At 39.8% G+C, this 21,152-nt stretch overlaps 1 protein-coding gene across 1 annotated transcript in view; it reads left to right on the top strand.

The window, feature by feature from the left end:
- Positions 1-21,152, top strand: part of syne3 (spectrin repeat containing, nuclear envelope family member 3) — a 37,963-nt gene that overhangs the window by 10,115 nt on the left and 6,696 nt on the right. The window contains exons 7-15 of the mRNA XM_029493815.1: positions 3,058-3,194; positions 7,133-7,307; positions 8,999-9,181; positions 11,484-11,627; positions 12,114-12,248; positions 12,565-12,726; positions 15,098-15,270; positions 16,820-17,408; positions 18,303-18,446. Of these exons, the coding sequence (XP_029349675.1) occupies positions 3,058-3,194; positions 7,133-7,307; positions 8,999-9,181; positions 11,484-11,627; positions 12,114-12,248; positions 12,565-12,726; positions 15,098-15,270; positions 16,820-17,408; positions 18,303-18,446 (1,842 nt within the window). The remainder of the gene's footprint in view (positions 1-3,057; positions 3,195-7,132; positions 7,308-8,998; positions 9,182-11,483; positions 11,628-12,113; positions 12,249-12,564; positions 12,727-15,097; positions 15,271-16,819; positions 17,409-18,302; positions 18,447-21,152) is intronic.

Raw genomic sequence — 21,152 nt, 5'->3', positions numbered from 1 at the left:
TCTGTTGTCTTCTGAGGCCTAAAGGCTTAATTTTGCGTTATCTTTCCTCTTTTATAACATTTCATAGTGTAATCAAGCTTTTAGCCTCTCTTGAAAGTGAATAACCTCTGTGCTCTGATATAATGGATCTTGAGTGGGTCTCTATCTCTGTGACAGTATATCTCATATGCTACAAACCGAATTCTGCATTCTTGTAAGAGAATCTGCTTTATGACTTTAGTGGATCCACTCAGATTAATATCTCTGCCTGCTTGCTTCACACTGACACGGACACTGACACTGGTTTCATTCACTTTGTTTGGCTTTGGATTGATAAGCAGTCCCTTCACATCATGTGACAGAAAAATAAGAAGAAATGTGATATGAGTGACCTGTGACTGATTAAAGTCAGATTAAGCAGACTCTTAGTCTTACCTGTGGTCCTGTGAAGCTGTGTCTGCTGGGTGTGACTGGAATGCAGAGTGACGTGCTGGACTCATCTGTTTGTCATCTGCTTTAAATCTCAACAGGCTGTCACCTTGCTGTAACACAATCTGTTTTCAATTTTACTTTTAAATGAGAAATGGATTGTAAACAACTCTGCTTCAGCTGCCTTGTAAATACACTGTACCTGAAAGATTTAATGACCAAGGATCCACTTGGACTCCTTGATGTCTCGAATGTGAGGATATTGTGGAGTTATACCTGCATAAGTATCCCTGTAACTATATTCAGTTTGAAATCAGCTTGACGTGTAAATGAACAAAGCAGTACTTGCAATTTATTGTTAATTTGCAACTTTCAATCAAGTACCTTTTTTCACACTTTTGCTTGATTTCATATTGACCGAAAAAATCATCTAGAAAGACATGAGAAAGAGCAGATAAGGAATGCAATACTTTACATCAGCAGTCCCCAACCCCAAGGCCGCAGACTGGTACCGGTCCATGGGCCTTTTGATCCGGGCCGCACAGAAAGAATAAATAACTTACATTATTAATGTTTTATTTATTATCTGAATCTGAACTATGTTTTAATTTGAAAAATGATCTGATTCTCTTCATTACATCCGCCTATGACTCACTCTTGACACGTCTAGACGTCTCGGTCATGTGATATGTTACCGCTAAAATTAAACCCACAAGCTAGCAAATTGACTAAAAAAAGGACAGTTTCTTTGTGAAGAGGAAAAGGCCCAGTGAGGAGACAGAGAAAGAGCCTGTGACTTACATGAAAAAGAAAGCTGCATTTAGGTTTGGAGTTTGGGGGCAGAGACAATGTTACTCATGTTATGTTGTTGGGGCGATGTTACGAGGACGCTGCTAATAAAGTTGCATAAGAGTGTACAGTGGATTCACGTTTATTATGATATTTAGAAAATAGCACAGTTTTTATGCCGATCGTATCATTTTATTTTGTTGCATTTATCTGCCACACCTTAAAGGCCGGTCTGCGGAAATATTGTCTGACATTAAACTGGTCCGTGGTGCAAAAAAGTTTGGTAACCGCTGCTTTACATAATGCTGACTGAAAGATTAAACCAAATTAGTTTTCCATTAATTACCAAAGCTCCAGTGCACAGACAGCCCCCCAAAAAAGTTGCCTTTATGACATCACCTAAACATTTCTGAAGAGCATTTCGAAACTCAGAGTGAGCTGCCATTTTAGCAGTGCCTGGCTCTGTCTGCTAGTGTGGGGCGCCTGTTGGTGAGATTGCACAGTTTGGTGTACAGTTTTCTGTACTAGGCCATAAACATGTTTATTTCTACTGTAGTTCGATATTTGAACAATGGGATCAATGGTGACTGAATCAGTTGGAGCCAGACTTTATCAATGGTTCTTCATTCTACTGTGAAATTAACTTTAGACACTTCTGAAGTAAAAGCTCTGACATCAAAAAGAGAAATAGACTTCATTCAGACAACCCTACAAAAAAATGCAGCTCAGTCAGCATTTCGATTAGTGAGTGAAGTTTTGATTTTATGTTCTTAACCCCTAACCCCTTCACTTCTCACTGGATTCTTTGCACAGACATGCTAAAACATTTAATCACAACTGCAGCCAATTAAACTAATAATAGCTACATTTAATTTAATTGTACTAAATGGCATCAAGTAATTATAGTACAAATTATATGAATTAGGTGCTTCCTGATGACACACCTGTGGAAAACTCACTGTTTGTTTTCTGCATATGTCTCATTTCTGATGACAGCAGCCTGCTTACTAATGTGTGCCAGCTGACTCCTACACATCAATGTTATCAATAATGTTGTGCTATTATACTGTTCTCTGCGCTCATCATCATGTCCTACACTGGAGAGGCCTGATGTTTTCAAAGTCAAACAGAGCAGGCTTCAGGGAGAAGTGTAAGACAACAGGTGACAGCAGTGGCATCTCAAAGAGCACATTTTTAATTTATAATCTTGCATTGTTACTTTAATGACCAGCTTACTCAAGTAGGATCAAGGATGTCCATGCAGAAAGCTTGAATTACAGTAGTGTTTTCATAAAATTTTTATTGTAATTGGTTCTTTGAAAAACAAAACCCATCAATAGAAATGGTGGCAGGATAGCTGCTCTTTTTGCTCTTTTTCACAGGTGCAAAAATCCATCCATCTTCTACCGCTTTTCTGTTTCTGGGTTGCGGGGGTTGCTGCAGCCAATCCCTGCTCACTCTGGGCGAGGGCCGGGTACACCCTAAACAGGTTTCCTGTCCAGCACAGGGCCAACACACAGACAGACAACCACTCACATTCACAGTCCGACCTACGGACAATTTAGAGTGAAAAAGTTGACGTAGACATACATGACTTTGAAAGGTATGAGGAAACCGGAGTCCTGGAGGAAGCCCACACAGGCATGGGGAGAACATGCAAACTCCGCACAGAAAGGCTGCAGGCCGGGGACCGAACCCATGATCTTCTTATTGTGGGGCGACAGCGCAGCGACAACGACTATACCGCCATTCTAGCAAATTCAACAAATTCAAGTTAATCAAACTTGGCTTTTTAAAACTGTGGCAGGCCCGTGGATGATGAAGTGTGATTAAAAGTTGTGTAATATATGTGTATTGCAGGGTGTGAGAAATACTCTCGCAGGAGAGGAGTCTCAAGTGGAACTCCTCAAGGCTCAGCTTAAGGAGCTCTTCAGATTCTCAGTGGATTCCCAACACCTTTCTGAAGATGTCCTGGCTGTTGTCAAAGAGCATCAGAGGTATGTGACAGGAAGCACACCACTGTTAAACAACAGACAGGCCACATGTAGCCTACATTTATATGCATTATTAAGTTTAGAAATATAAAAATTTTGGATTTCCCTCAGGGAAGTTGCCTTATTTGTCATCCAATCTACATTCATAGTCCATTTTCTAAATTTCTCAAATCATTGTGTTCGTTCACTCTGAAATATGGTATGTATGGTAAGTATGAGTTACTGTGCTGGCTGTACTAGCTACAGAGTAGCAGAGTAGTACTAGAGGCAAGTAAAGTGTATCATCATCTTTTTCGATCACATGTGAACCAGCTCCAGTGATTGCTTTAATCCTTCAGTTTTTCCTCTGAGCTCTTGTGTTCCATCACTGATCATTTGTGCTCTACTGTTGGAGTTATACGCAGCACAGTGGCATGGTGTTTAGTGCTGTTGCTTCATAACAAGATGACCAGGGGTTCAATTCAATTCAAATTATTCAAACTTGGCTTTTTAAAGCTGTGACAGTCCAGTTAAACAACAGGACATTAAGTGTTGTTAAAAGTTGTTCAAAATGTGTGTGTTGCAGGGTGTGAGGAATACTCTGACTGGGGAGAAGTCTCACACTTTAAACTCTGTAGAGTTTGCATGTCGTCCCAGTGACTGCAGTTTCTTCTGTGTACTCTTGTTTCCTTCCATTGTCCAAAGACATGCATGTGTAGGTTGATTGGTGACTCTGAACTGCCCATAAGCGTAAATGTGAGTGCTTGTTTCTGTGTCTGTCTCTGTGTGGTGACCCTGTGATTGACCTGTGGTGACCTGTTCAGGGTGTACCCTGCCATCACCCTGAGCTTTTGCTGGGATTGGCTCCAGCATCCTCCATGAACCCAAACGGATAAGTGGTAGAAAATGAGTGGGTGAATGAGTGTTGGAGTCATCACAGCTGGATTTGATTTACTTCACGGGAGAGAAGGCGCAGGACTGAATCATCTCCATCCATAGACTGAACTCCCTGATATGATGCTTTCAGCTTCATACACATCAACTGTTCTTAGTTAGTTTTTTGTAACTTTCTTTTTATTAAAATTTTCGTGTTTTTTCAGCAACAACATAAAACATAAAAACAGATAATGAAAATAAGTGAACAGATAAGGTACAAGGTTGACAGGTCGTACATAATTGCAAAATTGAGGGGTCATTTACACAGGTAGTGGGTTATACCTCAGAGAATATGAAGTCCACCTTTTCTAGTACTTTCTGTATTGCTCAGCCTATTTCCAGCCATGCATTGTATTTCGTCAACAACGGCGATCCAGTCCTTCTTTGATGGCAGGTTTGTCTGCAGCCATTTCTGTGTAATGGCCTTCTTACTTGCAGCCTAGAGCACTTTGCAAATTTTTTCCAATAGGGTTGAATAAGGGGGCTGCCCCAGAATATATGAAAGTTGTCTACCATTGTCTGTCCATGTTGTCTCCAACATTTATTCTGTCGCCTGTAAGCCCTGCTGTTTAAATTTCAGTTTTGGAGTCACCAAAAATCTTATATTCTTCCAGCTGAATTCTTGCCAAGCTCTGGAGTTTGTGGTCCTAGCCTGACCCTCCGACATAACTCTCCAGTCATCCTCAGATATCTCCAGGCCACACTTCCATTTCTGCTTAACCTGAAGAGTGGGGTAGTTCTTTTATAGATTTGTGATATTAAATGTTTACTTTAGCCTTATATGCGCCGGTTGGAGTCCCTGTTGTCTGTTGATTTGATTTTCTTGTTGAAGTAGTCTCTGACTACTGACAGATAGTATCTGAATCTAAAAATTCGACCAGTGGGTAGAACAAGCCATTAGGGATATCATTGTAAATTTTGCAGTTATGATCCCCTAATTATGTGCCCTAACCCTGCTTTCAAAGTAATGAATAGCAGTAACACTGAATTAAATAGGTCCATTAATTCTTAATACTCTTCAAATAATTATTGAATTTCCAGGAAAGAAGAAGGTAACATGGTGGTTATTGTACAGGGAATAAACATCAGAGATTCAGAGGTTATTCAAGTGAGTCCATACAGTCACGTGGATGAAAGGAATTTTGCTCTGAGCCTCATCTCCAGGTTCAGTCTGGTACAGCAACACAGCACATCCACATAGTGCAGGGACCACAAAATTTCACTCCAGTGGGTGCTGCTAGTAGTTGTTGATCTCATACAGCTTTACAAACCCTTTGAAAAGACATCAAGCAAAACTGATGCATAGCTCATTAGCTGCTGTGTGTTGCTGTACATTTTGTTTACTTCTATGATATTGGAATAGATGAGATCCACCTTTAACAAATAATAATAATAGAATACATATTATAATAGAGAAACAATAAATGACATTTATATTTATCAATAGTGATCAACATCCACTGAATTTATTAGTAGTCTTCTGAAATATAGCAGCCATGTCATGTCATGGACATTAAAGCCTCAAAGCATTTTCATGTCGGGACCTGAACTAAAAACATGGACCTCTAAAAATTGAATAATATTGCCGCACCTGAAAGAACATCTCCTGGTCATAGAGCGTGTAAATAAAGGTGGATGTAGCCTCTGGAATGTCTCCTACAGATTTCTGAAGAACAGTTTTGGAGTTCAGTGAGCTGCTCCACCGTATCTATCTTGATGGTAACCATCCCCTAACTCCTGGCTCTTCCAAAAATGGGCAAAGAGGTGCAGTGTATGTTGTGCCAATATTTAGTCATTAAGTGCATGTTGGTTTGTGACAGGTATATGCTTTGCCACCTGTCAGCCTAAGAGACTGCAAATATTTTTTTCTGCTGTAAATTTGAACATCTGAGCATTGATGTTTATGGGGACCAGGTTCTGTAGCCAGACTCTAGTCATCTGGACTGATCTCTCGTCATACAAGGAACTACAAACTATAGTGATAGCCTTATGTGTTCACAGCCTCACAGCTGCATTCATCCCATAAACCTACAATATTAGAACAAGATATTCCTCCATATTAAATATTCCTCAGTTGTTATCTTGGGTAGCTAAGTCTGAATTCTTTAATGTATTAGTTTTCCTTAGAATTTAAAAATCAGATGTTAATGTTTAAGTGGTGGTTGTGGTGTGGGACTGGTTAGGTACCAAAAATATACAGACACAAAATGTAATCTGTAGCATGAAAACAGTCTCATGCTGTTCTTCCGCCTGCACGCTTTTTACTTTTGAGTCACTTCAACTCTGTAGTATCAACAGATTTTTTTTATTTATTTTATTTATTTTTTTATTCACTCAGATTCAGTGCGAGTTCAACAAACGTAGCCAAGCTAAGAACATCAATACACTCCGTGTGCTGGGTAATGCTAAAGCACGGGACCCTAGATGTCTGTGTTTATGAAAGTCTGGATCTGGATGTGAGTTACTATCCTATGTGCTTATAAGGTCACACTGATTTGCAGCTGTCTGGTTCTCTGCATTTACACAAGTATTCAGATGCTTCAGAAATTTTGTAATTGGGAATACAATTTTGTTTCTCTTTTATTTTCAGTTTTAGATTGAGATTGCTTAAACCAAGATAGATAAACACCAAAGTTTTTATGAGTAAGCTTAATATAATATATATATAATGTATACATAAAATGTATACATAAAAATGTATTGCTTCAAAAGTTGCCAGATCTCTAATTTTTAGACCAGATGTTACCATCCCCAATAAAAAGTCAAACATTGCTGCCACTAGACCACCAGAGACCTGTGTCTCTGCACAACCTGTCCAGGGTGTGCCCTGCCCTCGCCCAATGTACACAGGGATTGGCTCCAGCATCCCCTGCAATGGTGAAAAGGGATAAGCGGTAGAAGATGAATGAATGAACTATTAACATCCTGCTTACAAATCATTTGAAACTTCCACCTGGAAATGTGTATCCTAAAACAATTGAAGCTTTGTTTGTAAGGTCTGAATCTCTTGTGGTTTTCTGTTTCAGTATTAAATCCAGAGCAACGCGGCTTTGTTCAGAATCAGAGTCTGGCCTTAGAAATATCCTCCAAGACCCACTGCTGGTCTATGCCCAATGGAGCCACATGGTCTCTCAGGTGCTGGAGGCTTCTGCTGATGTCACTGACTTCTCCCACATCGCCATGTTGGTCCAGAGCATAGAGGTAAAACCACAGACTATTTATATAAAAGCATGCATACATCAAGTCTGATAAGCGAAGCTCATGCCAAAGTACTCTAATGCGCTCTATCTAATTGCCATCAAGGGGTGACTTCACTGGTTGGAAAAAGAAGCCAGATTGTATCGCAGTTAATTTGAAAATAGATCTCCTCGCTGGATTTATTAGCGTTTATAGTCTCAGTCTGGATTCAAATCTTCATAAATCCTGATCACTTGGCAATTGAGTCAACCTATTTTGAAAAAAGACATACAGAAGTAACTGTGACAATTGTTAGTGTGATGGAATGCTTTGATTCTGAAAGCACAGCAGAGCAAGAACCAAGACCCAAAATCCATTTTCAAATGAAGAGTATTGAGCTAGGAAAACAGGCTGAAGTTAGTTTAACTCAGTCCAAGATTGTCCGGAGTGGAAGCCTCAGGAAACCTTCAGAAATAACAGACCAGGAGCCACCTCAAGCTGCGATCCTAAATGTAAAATCAGTCATCTTGTTGCTCTGTCTGAGTTAAAGAGCTAGTGGTTTACATTTATCTTTGATTTTCTGTCAGATAAATATTTAATGAGATTGAATTTATAACTAAAAAAGAAAATGTGATGTACAGTGAAATCATGTTTATGATGCCTGGCGTTTCACATGCCGATATCACAAATATATTGATGTATTTTAGTTTTAAGCAAAACTGATGGGAAACCTGTTCAGAAAAAATAACAATAGGCAGCAAGTCCACTGGGTCCATCTGGTCTGTGCCATTTTAAAAGCTCTAAAGACCAGCCTCACGGAAAACAAAACCGTGTTAAGCAGCCCATGTGTTTGCCAGAAAATGGACAGAACGTCAGACAATCGCTAGCCATTATTATCCATGTTATCCATTTATTTACATTTATATACAAAACTTTTGATAGGAATGTGTACTTTTTACAGTACAAAATTATTTCCATTATAAATAAAATCTACAAGGTAATAGACAAAAAAATTTATAAAATACACAGCAGCAGAAAAAGAAAAGAAAACAAAAATATCCATCAAACTCCAATTGGCTGCTCCTGTTATCACCAAGTCAACCCCAGAGTTGGGATTTTCTCTTCAGGATCTGGTGTTCAAAGTAATGGATATATATTCAAAATTTGTTTGAGAAGGCACTGAGGTCATATTCATTCATTTCATATATATATATATATATAAATACATATATATATATGTAGATATATAGATATAGATATGTGTGTGTATAGATAGATGTTTTGTGGCTCCAGGTGGGTTTTATTTGGTGGGAATTGTGCCTAAATGGCTCTTTAAATTCTGAAAGTTGCAGATGGCCGAGACTCTAAGGGAACCAGCTATTTGGCCTGACTACACCATAAATAGTTCTAAATGTTGTGTGATTTGTTCAGCTAGCTCAAAAATGTAAACATTAAGCATACGACAAATTGACCAGAAGCAAAGTAGAGGTTTCTTCATCTGGAGTCAATGTCATTTACGAAGAGCAAGGTGAAACAAAGTTTACTGCACCTACTGCTCAATAAACAAGTCTGTGTTAGCAGGTGGATTAGTCATTAAATTCCATTAATAATTATCTGATACATCATCACTTTGTGCGCAGTTTAGAAAACTGCTACTAGCTACTTACTAAAAATTTTAAAACAGTATGCTGAGCTTGTTCTGTCCTTTTTGTTAGCGTCTGCTAAGAGACAGCATCCAGCTACAGGAGCGATTCAGCCTGCTGCAGGTGAAAGGGGACTTGCTGGACTCTGTGTTTGGCCCGGAAAGGTCTGATGGTCTTCAGGATGAGCTGAATGCAGCCATCAAGAACAGAGAACTGCTGCATACACAGCTGCTCCAGAGGAAGAGCAGACTACAGGTAATTACATGTCGGCATTCACTTGGCCTCACAGCATCTTACATCTGAATATAAATGATTCAGATGGTTTCAAAAACTTTTTGAAGATTATTATTATTATTATTATTATTATTTTGAAGATTAGCAGTTAATATACCATGTGAAAATTTACTCCCTTGAGCCTGATTAGGCACCACGCCCCCCATATGATTATCACAACATGAAAGGACGACAGAAAGCTCTCTTTGTAAAATCTCTAGGACAAAGAATAACCACAAAACATTCAAATGCAGACACCGCAGCATCAACATGCCTAACATGTACTGTACAGCTTCAAAAGCTTGAGCCACGCAGAACAATGGTCTATTGTGCACTAGTAGTAGCAATATACAATATAATCAATATACAGTCTCAGACGGTTAACAAGAAGGAGTGAATTCAAGCACTGACTGTTATAATTAAATCTGTCGTTGATTGTGATTATTGTGGCTATGATTGTGGCAATCCCTGGATTCATAACAGAATTTATTCGTAGCAATAATTACTCAAAATAGCATCAATCAGAATAAACAACTCTTATAGTTCAATTATCAAATTGTAATTTGACAATTTTAATGGCATAGCAATCGCACCAGTCTATATGTGGGTCTTGAGTGTGTATGTGCATCTGGGGAAGAGAGAGGAGTGTGTGGGGGTGCGTGTGCATGTGTGAGCATTAAAGATAGTCGCAGAGCCACATAAGTGACGTTTTTAATGGCCAAGATGGCGACTAATGGCAGCGTGTGAATGGCATGAACAAAGAGAGTTTGGGGGAGAGGATGAGGTCCTCGGGCCTAGTTACTGAAGCTGCGGTAACAGGTAACAGATCTGAGATCACGCAATCACAATCAAGGCGAGGTACATGTAGAGTGTGTGAAGGGGAGGAAAGAGATCACAGCCAACATCATCACAGTTAATTACAATGTCACTACACAATAGCGGAGCCTGCGAACGAAGTTCACTGGTAGGTTATTGGTGAATCACGTTGAAAGTCAACACAAGAAATCTGTAGCATTAAAGGAAAGAAAACAGAAACCAAAGCAAAACACAACAAACTAAATAAAATGCACGCTATTCTAATTGTCTCTGCCCAGACATAAGCCTTTTAGTTTAGTTGCTCCTCTCCTCCATATTGAGAGAGAAAAGGGAGAGAGATCAACTTTGAGTGTCCGCAGCGCGCTCTTCAGCTTGGTCGAGCGGTCAGTGTGACAATGGTGACGTGATGGGTTCCTCGGCGGCAGCGGGGAAGATCACGGGAGAAGAGGATGTACTTTGTTAGGTTCTGGTAACAAAGTTGGCGTACTAGTCTTCGCAGCACGTGATTGCGCGGCGGTCTGCGTTGGGTTCGAGGAGATAAAAACAGAAAAAAAAACACACACACAAAGCTGGGACAGCTGTCTGCTGCAACTGGCACACTGGAGAAAAACGTCAGCGAAGGGTCGCCGTGCGTTTTTATTACCTGCGTGACGTCACCGGGGACCCCTGCTTAGGGTGCGGGCGTCCAGCCAATGTCCGCGTTCAGTTGCTGTTCAAATTCGGATTTACACCTTAAGTGTGGATCATCGGGGTCGTGACGCCATTTTCACAGGCAGACAACTCTGGCCCAGGCTTTTGGAGGGACATGTAGGCCTCTCTATTGTTCTTTTCAGAGCACATGTGAGGCGATCCCAACAGGTCAAAGATATGAACATAATTCATTGATCACCTGTGATTACAGCCAATAGCAAATATTCAGGAGACACACTTCAAATACAGGGGTGTGTCTGTGCTAAGACAGGAGGAAGGGAAGGCAAGGGACACAGCCTGAATACTCATGTGTCTGAGGAAATAAACAAACAATAAACTGGTGACTGGATATAAAACCTAGCAAGCTGATTTGACAGTTAGATGCTCTTATCTGTTGGATGGGTCTCAGCCTCAGACTTCAGCCTGTCATTACCATTTTCACAACCATCAATTAACAATACACTATGAACAAATACAATATAAATTAATTAACACAATTCTACACAAGATCAAAGAAGATGCAGGTAGGGTCTAAAAACAATACCACACTTGCAGATATATTCATGTGCCTTTGTCTCATCCACTGTAGAAACAGGCTGTAGCTTATAATCACATCCTGCACAGCTTCAGATCTTAGTTGGAAGAAATATTGTTTGGCAGGTGTAACAAAGCTTTAGTTTAGAAGAACATTGTCTTTAGCTCAGTGTGGAAACCTCACCCCTTCGCAGACAAAACTGTGATATTACAGGCTGCTGTCCCCCATTTCTCCCTCTATCAGGGCTTAATATCGAGAACCAAGGACTTCAGTGATGCTTACGATCTTATTCGCTCCAAGATGGCCCGTCTCCAAGACCGACTGGTGGCCGTAGATTGCCTGCAGCCTGACATCCTGGCCAAGAAGAGCCAGTCAGACCAGTTCAGGGTGAGTTAAATCCCAGCTCATAACAGGACTAAAACATCTACTACACCATAAGTGGCTCTTGCAGATTGATATATCATAACCTCCAGCAGAATTACTGCATGGAACAAAGACTAAACTCTTACTCCAGGTTTGTTGAAAATGCATTGTGCTGAATCCACAGTATAGGAGGACAGATGCTAGAGCCTGATCTAATCAATTGAATCCATCTCCACGAATATCAGTGCATCATGATTCATTTTAGTTTACTCTCAGAGTCAGGTGATCGGTCACTGGGAGTCAGAGCATTGATTGATTGATTTATTCATTAGGGAGGAATCTGGTATCTGGTTTCAAAATATGTCAGGCACTTTGAATAGAATTCTTCTTCTGTTCAATTTGAATTGAATAGAATAAGAAATCTTAATAATAATTTCACTGACTTCATGTGCTGGGTGAAAATTTGTTGTGAAATTCCCTATTCATGTCACAACATCTTTGTCTTCTCAGGTGATCCAGAAGGACCTGGAAGACTGTGAAGCCCACATCACAGCTCTGGAGACTCTGGTCTCTTCCAGTGCAAGCAACAGGTCTCAGTTTGAGAAACTGTATACTGACTGGAGACATCTGCACAAGCTGGTCAGGGTAAGCGAGGAAGATCTATAACGGATCCTTAATCCTGTTATGAAGGCTTCACACAGAATTTAGGATTCTCCAATTACTGTGGCACACACTGGACAGGTCACCAGGCAATCCAGACAAAGTACCATAAACACCATAAATCTGGTTGCCTTTGGAATGCGGTTTAGTGCTTAGTTTTTAGGGCACAGACTTAAATGGTCAGACGGTGTTGGTGGCTCACCATGAACAATATTGCACCAACCACTTACCAGACCAAACAAGCTTTTATGATGGCACACATAATATATACTAAGCATTTTCATTCTTTTATTGTCTGCAGGTAAAAGTGCAGGAAAGTGACGACAGCATTGCAGATCATGAGAGCTTTCATGACAGCCTGCTGAATGTGGAGAAGTGGCTGATGATCATGAAGCAGAAGATGGAGTCCTTCCATATCCCTTCAGGAGAGTGGAGTATAGAGGGCCGCAATCACGAAGCGCAGGTCTGTCAGTGTGTCCCAGTGGCTCTATCTTGGTGTCTTGAAGAGGCTGGTTTATTGTAATCATTAACGAAGATGCATCGATCAGGCATGAGAAAACATCAACTCTGACCTGTGTAGGAATGGATTTCCCTAGACTCCTGAAGATGAACTGTGGTAATTTGACCAAGATGTTAGCAGCAGATCTTTTAAATTCTTTGTTGCAAAGCAGGGCCTCCATGGATCAGCCTTGTTTGTCTGGCACCCAGTCAAGTCAACGCCTCAAATTCGTTGTGCTTCTCAAACCATTCCTGAACCTTTTTGCTTTGTGGTATGCCACATTATCCCACTGAAAGGGGTCACAGCTATCAGGGAATAGCGCTTCTATGAAGGGATGTACATGGTCTGCAGCAAAGCATAGGTCAAAGTAACATCCATGTGGATGGCAGGACCCAAGGTTTCTGAGCAGAACATTGCCAGAGGCATAACACTGCTTCTGTTGGCTTGTCTTCCCATAGTTCCTCCTGGTTTCATGGTGTTCCTCAGTAACACACACACACCCAGCCATCTACGTGCTGTAAAAGAAAAAAAATATTTATTAGACAAGGCCAACTTCTTCCATTGGTCCATGGTCCAATCTGATGCTCACCTACCCACAATATCAGAAACAGGCAAGACAAGTTTAGTTATATAAGCACATTTCATACACAAAGGTAATTCAATGTGATTTACATGGAAAAGAGCATACAGAGAGAAATAATTACAGTGCTGAAACTATAGATCATGTTAAAACATAATTAAAAGGACACATGAACTCATACAATATATAAAATCACAAAATAGCTAAATTAAATTGATTTTAAAAATGTGCAGCAGGCAGCACGGTGGCATAATAGTTAGCGCTTTTGCCTCACAACAAGAAGGTTGCGGGTTTGGTTCCTAGGCCTGGGCCTTTCTGTGCAGAGTTTGGTTGTCTACAATTGTTTTTTGTTTTTGTTTTTTTTTTTCTTTTTCTCACCATAATAGTGTTTCTGCATGGTGTTTTCTGTTCCATCAAAGTTCTTGATTTTAACTGGTGCAACAGCATCCATGACTTTGAGAAGTAATGTTTTTGAGGTGAAATGATCCATGAGTCCATCAACTGACTCTGCAGTCACTGTTAAATAATTGTGAATGAACCTTGTTCACTCATCATCTATCCATCTCTACTGCTGGTCAACACTCCTTTCTTCCTTGCTCCTTCCTTACTTTTGATAGATACTGACCGCTGCACAGCAGATACACCCCACAAGAGCTGCAGTTTTGGAGATGATCTTATCCAGTGTCTAGCCATCACAATTTGGCCCTTGTCAAACTCACTGAAACCCTTAAACTTTTCCATTTTCCGTCCTTGTAATACATCAACCTTGAGGAGAAAATGTTCACTTGCTGCCTAATATATCTCACGCACTAACAGGTGCCACAATGAAGAAATATTCTGTGTTATTCACCTGTCAGTAGACATAATGTTAGGTGTAATCAGTGGTCTTGTTTGGAAAAATGGGGCAGAATGTTTTCTAGTTCTTTCTGGCTGAGTATTGTTCTTTTGCTGTTAAACAACATTTCATCCAATTAGACTTAAGTACACACATTGCATAAAAATTTGTTGGGATATGATAAAAATGATGATAACAACAACAACAAAAAAAACCTAAACTAAACCAAAAACTAAAAAATGGATTTGCACCTTTTTTCTCTGTAATAGTTTGCCTTCCTGTTTGGACTGACAACACTGGTGTGAGGTAGCTATTATGCTTGAAGCTCGTCAGAACAATTCATCCTGCTTATCAAGCAGCAAATGGTTCAATAGGTTGAGACATCAGGACTTTACTCACTGCTTTGGATAAAACTGGCCTCATCTCTTTCTCTGCCTTATGTGAAAACATGTTTTTTCATGCAGTGGATGAAAATATAAAGGCCAATGTCATCTGAACTTTCATGTAAAAGCATTGAAACTTTTCACCATGGACAGGGTTTTTGTGTTTGTACATGTGGGGCAATGTGAAGGACTCAAATACACTAATGTTAACACTACCAAATCTGTTGACATATAAACATTTCCAGACCATTAACAGAAGAAAGAACTCTCTTCAAATCAGATTACAACCCACAAAAAGGGGGCAAGACCTTTTGTTGCTCAGGAAGCCATTACTCCACTTTAACATAGAGAATAGTTGGCTAACTGTCAGGCTGTAGTTTTCTGCTTTCCATCAAAAGCAGGCAGGGGCAGAACATGCAAACTCCACCTGAGAACTGAACCTGCAACCGCTGTATTGTGGGGCAACAGCGCTAACCAATTTGCTAGATAGACTACATAGACTATATTATTTGAAAATTCCAATATGTCTGTTCACAGAGAGCACTTGGTGAGTTCCCGGAAAAGGAGCTTCAGCTGCAGCAGATGGAGGTCCAGGGTCAAGAAGTTTTGGAGAGGACTTCAAAGGAGGGACAAATCCACATTGTGCGAGACATGAAGCGGCTACGCGAGTCTTGGTTGGCCCTCTACAGAATGAGTCTCAATCTCCACAGGTACCTCAGATGAGAAAGGTGGTGGCTCCTTGTGTGGTTATGTTCTAGTGCATGTACTTCTTTACTAGGGCTGCAGCGATCGAATATTTTAGTAATTGAGTATTCTACTGAAAATTCCATCAATTACTCAAGTAATCGGATAGAATGCATTTTTGTTTAGTTAAAGAGCAATTTTGTATATATATATATATATATATGTGTGTATATATATATATATATATATATATATATATATATATATATATATATATGTATATGTATGTGTGTGTGTGTATACATACATGTGTACGTACAGTGATGGGGGTCAGCCAGGACTTGTGTAGATTATGATGCCTATAAGACAGCAATGACCAGAATGTTCATACTTGAATTCTTGAATTAAATACTTTAATTAAATACTTTCATTGGAAGGTATGATATCCAAAAATGCCCTGAAGAATGTACTGCATAATGAGGAGTTGCCCCAGGTGATGGCTAAGCCAGCATTCAGATACAGGAATGTTTCCTCAGCTGAAAAACAAATTAAGGCTCACACAGTGATTACATTCGTGTAACATTACTGCAGAACACAGGTGTGTATGCAAAACAGATGCATTTTGGCAGTTGTTTATGAAAATAACAGGTGTATGAAGGGAGCTGCATAATGTTGCTTAAGTAGACTGCTTCTTTAAAAAAAAATAAAATAAAATAAATAAATAAAAAAAGTTTCTCTCACAGGATGTGAGGCACTGATGACTTAACAAGACCAGTTCTAAACCTGGTATGTATGTCTGGTCAGTGTGTGAAGTTGAGAATGTGGTGGGAAACTGGCATGGAACCACTGATGGTAGTTCAGATCTGTTTGCTGCTCTTATCCTCACAAACACAGTACTTGAATAGAGCTAGATTCACATTTAATTCTCAGATGTATGAGCAGCAGCATGTTGGTTTACCTCAGAAGCTCATTTCTCTTTTCTAGTCAACAGGTGGTTCCTCTGCTTCTCCGCTCAATCTTATTTAGTCTAGTTCTAGTGAGATCCATATTAACCATGTTAATAGTAGCACAGATGTCACTGTATACCTCGATCTCTAGAGGGACATATTTGTTCACAGGTCTCTCTTGAAAAAGATTTCAATGCGACTACCTATTTAAAATAATAAAAATAAAGAGGGTGAAATAGGAGCATCAAGATAAACATCTGAAGGGATCTTTTTTCATCTTGTATAAGCACATTTTTGAGTTCAAGATGTAGCAACCAAATTAATAGCTAGACACTAGTTAAACACTTCAGCCTAAGAATCAATTTTCAATCAATTTTCCTGTCAAAACTGCTGTTTTTTTCAAGGTCAGGAACAAAAATCTAAACTAAATCATTGCAGTTGAGAGTTGCTGAGGTACAGAATATTAATGCGTGGACAAAAAAAAAAAAACAGAACTCCAGTTTACTGCAAATGTGATGGAGGGGCAAAAAGAGAGAAGTGATGCTCCTCTGTGGTTCAGCCATCACTTCATGTGGTTTTGAGGGATACAAGTAATAACACTTAACCTGTATTCATCTGTCTCTCTCAGGCTACTGAATAGTTCAGTAGAGCCAACAAGGTCTGACTCCTGGAGGGATGGAAACACCTCCTTAACAGCAGAGCTCAGTGTGGAGGAGGAGGTGAGTCAGGGCAGAGCAGGAAGCTCCAGAAGCCAAAGAGATTTGCAATTGAACCAGCCTGAGATCCATGAGATTTATGGAGCCATGGATGGACAAGGAGAAGGCTTTGAGGGAACGGGAGGGGCAGGTGTGATGAAGGGCCATGCTGAAGGTCACCTCATTCTGGCTGGACAAGTTGATGAACGTCTAAGTCCATCAAAAGTCAACAAGGACAGTGGCGAATCCTTCAAAGGAGAAGAAGTAGATTCCTCTGCTCGTCGCAGAGCGAGCCAGGGAAGAAGCCACAAATCAGCATGGGGGGGCAGTACCATCCTGGTTGGAGACAGAGAGGGGGCAGCATCAAACACAGAGGTCAGCTACAAGGAGGATGTTAAAACCACTTCTGGAGAAGGCAGCATGGAGACAGAGGAGGGTCGGAGCCCAGGAGGAGGAGCCTTCATGCTCTTCAGACGTGATCAAGCTATGAAGAAGTCAGGGACACCAACTCAGCACACAACGGTAACTTGTTCACATTCTGGGCAGGAAGTGAGATGAGTTTACTCTCTGGTATAAAATCAGTGTTGAATTTTCCCTATATAGAGATTTGATCCAACTTACACGGAAACTCCAACACACACTGTGACTGCAGGATAAGTGAAAATGACGGTTAAAACTGAATCAACCTGCCAGAGGGCACCAGACTTATAGCATCCCCCAAACATCAGCTGTGTCTGTAAACTTAATTGAATTTGGTTTACGGATACTTTACAATTTAATTCTACTTTGCTTTAAGTGTTGTATTAACTCCTACTGTTCATTTAAAACATCTTTTTGCAACAGATCAATGCTTGCTCATAACCTCTACCTGTCAACATAAAGCCTGTGAAGGATACTGAAACCAGTCCAGTTAATTTAGTGCTAAATAGTAGTCCAGTAACAAATGGACGCATTCATACCTGCTTGTTTTAATTCAACAGCCAAATAAGATATTATTTTTGGCATATTTGTGCTTACACCACCCACCAAACAGCTGATTAGACAGCGGTTCAGAGGTTCCAAAAAAAAAAGAACAATGAGAGGTTCAGCTCAGCCCAAAAATTTGTCTAATGAATATATATTATGTCTGTGCTTGTTTCTAAATAACATCAGTTTCCTGTCTTGATTCTTAGACTGCAGATAAATAATTATCACTTTTTGACATACCTGATAGGTGAAGTGCATTATATTAATTAGTCAATGTGAGGAGACTGAGGGTGGTGGTAGAGACCCTTCCTATCTCCTGTTTTGGCTGCAGGCTAAAAAATCACTTTATACTTGTCGTGCTGATCAATTGTTATTAAAATGAAATGACAGAATATGAATCAACCACTGACTGCCTTGTTAACCTTCTAGGTGTGTTTGTGGGTTTTGCAGGGGGGTACAGGACACTACAAATCAAGGAGGAGGGAGTTTGAGGCCTGGCTGTCCAAAGAAAATGATCGCCTGTCAGGGATCCTTAGCATGAAGGGGACTGCACTCAGTGCCAAAGGGGTCAAGATCCGACAAGACACACTCCAAGTGAGTTTCTGTTGACATGTAAATGTGTAGTTTTATACACAGCTCATTCAATAGGTGTCAAGTACAATATGTCTAAAATTTAAAATGCTCTGGGATGTAACTTATTGACAGGCAACCAATGAAACAGAAAAGTCATTTCTGATAGGAACATTTGTAATAACATAAGAACACAAAAGCATACATAACACAGCTTTGGTTGTTTTCAGATAATAAAGAACATTTTATTTAGAAGTAAAGACAGAACCAAGCATACTACAAATCTTGATCACTGAATTGTATTGCTGAAGCCAAAGAGAGTGTATTAGATGTGTGTTTACTTTTAGACATACATTTTTTTTCTGCAGTTCATTTAAACTAGAAAAGATTGAATGGAGGATTCATTTTGTTTTACTTAATTGTGAAGTCCTTACCAGTTTAGAGGAAAAGTTATGTTAACATCAAATTGAATGCTAGCCAGCTACCACCGTCTCATCACTTGAGCAACTCGGTGTAGTATGTCCTACAGGCACAGCTGCTTAGATAACATATTACCGCCTCTATTACAAGTTGCTGTTGATAATTAGTAGATGGTCCTGACGAAAACCAAGTTCTGCAGTGTAGAACACTTTAAACTCATCCTTTTAAAGGTTGATACTGGTTGGAGTTAGGTGGTCCATTAAGAGAGAAAGTCACCTACTTACAAAAGGTATTGTACATTTAGGCAGGCTAGAGTGCTTGTAGGCAATTAAATCTCAGTATTGTTCATTCCCCAGCAGCAATAAGTGTTTGAGTCCGCAATCTCAGATCCTCGAGTCCGGCTTGTGCATATGTGGGTGTCTTGATTGATTATTTACGTCTACTACCAGAGGACCTGGAGCGGCCAAGTCAGTGCACATTTTGTTCACTCTCATGAACTGCTCCAGGCAGCATAATGGGAATAATCAGAATATGTATGGGGCCTGTCTTTATTAGGCACTTCACCATCACTCAGAGGATCTGCTCTGTGAGTGAACCCAGGCTTGAAAACGCTTCTACATTACAGTGCAGCCAAGTTATTTACGAAGTATTCCACTCTTCATTTTAGCGAGGAGTAGTAGGAGGATTGCTTCAAGCTGAGATAAAGGTGCCACTGTTCACAACCTTCAGATCCACAGAGGAAACATTATGATGATGTGTTACAAAAAGGTCATTAGCCTCTCAGTTTGAGTTTGCAAATATGCAACTTACTCATTTGACCAAAAATTAATAAAGGAAGCCTCTCTTGAAGTTTACAGTGACATTGTCTCAGCTATCTAAGAATTTCATCAGCTCAAGTTGTTTCAGGTCTACATAGACTGTGATAGAAAATAAATCTGCTCCCTGAGGAGCATGTTATATCCTCCCCCTCAGTCCAGCTTCACACCTTATCTTTTCATTTTTCTTGTTTGTAATGTCAACCAAGTTGTGGAACTTAATTTTAACTGTAATATTATAGCCATGTGATATAAAAATATATATAGGACACATACAGAAGATTTCAGGTTTTAGTCATTTCCAACTGATGAGCCTCACCCACTGTATGGTCTTTGAGGAGAAAGGAAGTTGGTTATATTCATGCACAATTGGTAATTAGTTGTGGCAATCTTTTTTCCTATTAAACATGAGTGAGAGGAGTGTGTCTTTTGACAGCAGGTAACCCAAACTGATAAAACGTCATACTTCGTTAAAAAAAACTTTGTGTTAATAGACTGAATATGTATAGACATTTTCTAGTCCAATCAGCCACCCAAAGCACTTGCAAAAATTTGCAGTTACCCGGTTGCAGATGCATGCATGTGAGTCGGTGAGTCGAGGAGTCAGGATCGAGTCTAGAGGACATGGTTATTGAAAACCTGGTCTTTGCTGCCCTCTAGGAAGAGTTATCACTGCATGGCTGAATAGTGAGAGCAGATTTGACAAGTATGTAATGTGTTTCTTGATACATGTTTTGTGCTGGATCCCTTACTAAAACTCAACAAGTGGGCTCTCTTTAAATTGAACTGAATGGACGTTACCACAACACTGAAACATATAAATTAAAGGTCTATATTTGATGCTTTTAACGCTTTGGCTTATCAGATGTGTTATTAGGGGTATAAAGTCATATTTAGGTATTGACTTTGGTTTTGAAATCACAGTTTAGTACATTTTCGGTACAGAGTAAGTCAACAAGTTTTTAATTTATTGTCAAATTGAAAACATTAAACCACAGCTTCCTGAACAAAGGATGATTCTTTTTAAGTCAAAAAAATGTCTGGGGCTAGGTAGGAAAATAAAAATAATTAATAAAATAAAGATGTGTGTGGCATGTTGAAAGAAATGTTAGAATAATTAACTCAAACATGCTTGGGTAGCTCAAGTTCAGTGAGGCTGGTCTGTACTGCATGCTTAACGAGGTTGCTTGGATGACTCAACATCAACATATGTGGCTTTGCAATAGTGTTCCATCACCCAGAGGAAACAAGGAGTGGCGAGTAGTCCTGCTTTGCTTTAGCCTGGTAATATTTTTGGTACTTTTGGTACACACATAGTATTGCACACCTAGTTGTTACCCATAAGAATATATATTTAGGGTTTTAAGAACTGAAAACCCTTTTAGAGTACGTTTCCTCTCTGACTTCTCTCTTGAACAACTGGTCAGGAAACCAATCTGAGGACTTGAGCTGCTTTTCTGATTGGCTGGCAGTTTTTATAGTGATCCAATAAAAA

Source organism: Echeneis naucrates, chromosome 22 (genome assembly GCF_900963305.1).
Source record: "Echeneis naucrates chromosome 22, fEcheNa1.1, whole genome shotgun sequence".
In the NCBI taxonomy this organism is placed as follows: domain Eukaryota; kingdom Metazoa; phylum Chordata; class Actinopteri; order Carangiformes; family Echeneidae; genus Echeneis; species Echeneis naucrates.
Note: the sequence above shows the minus strand (reverse complement) of the source record. Positions and strands in the feature narration are given on the sequence as shown.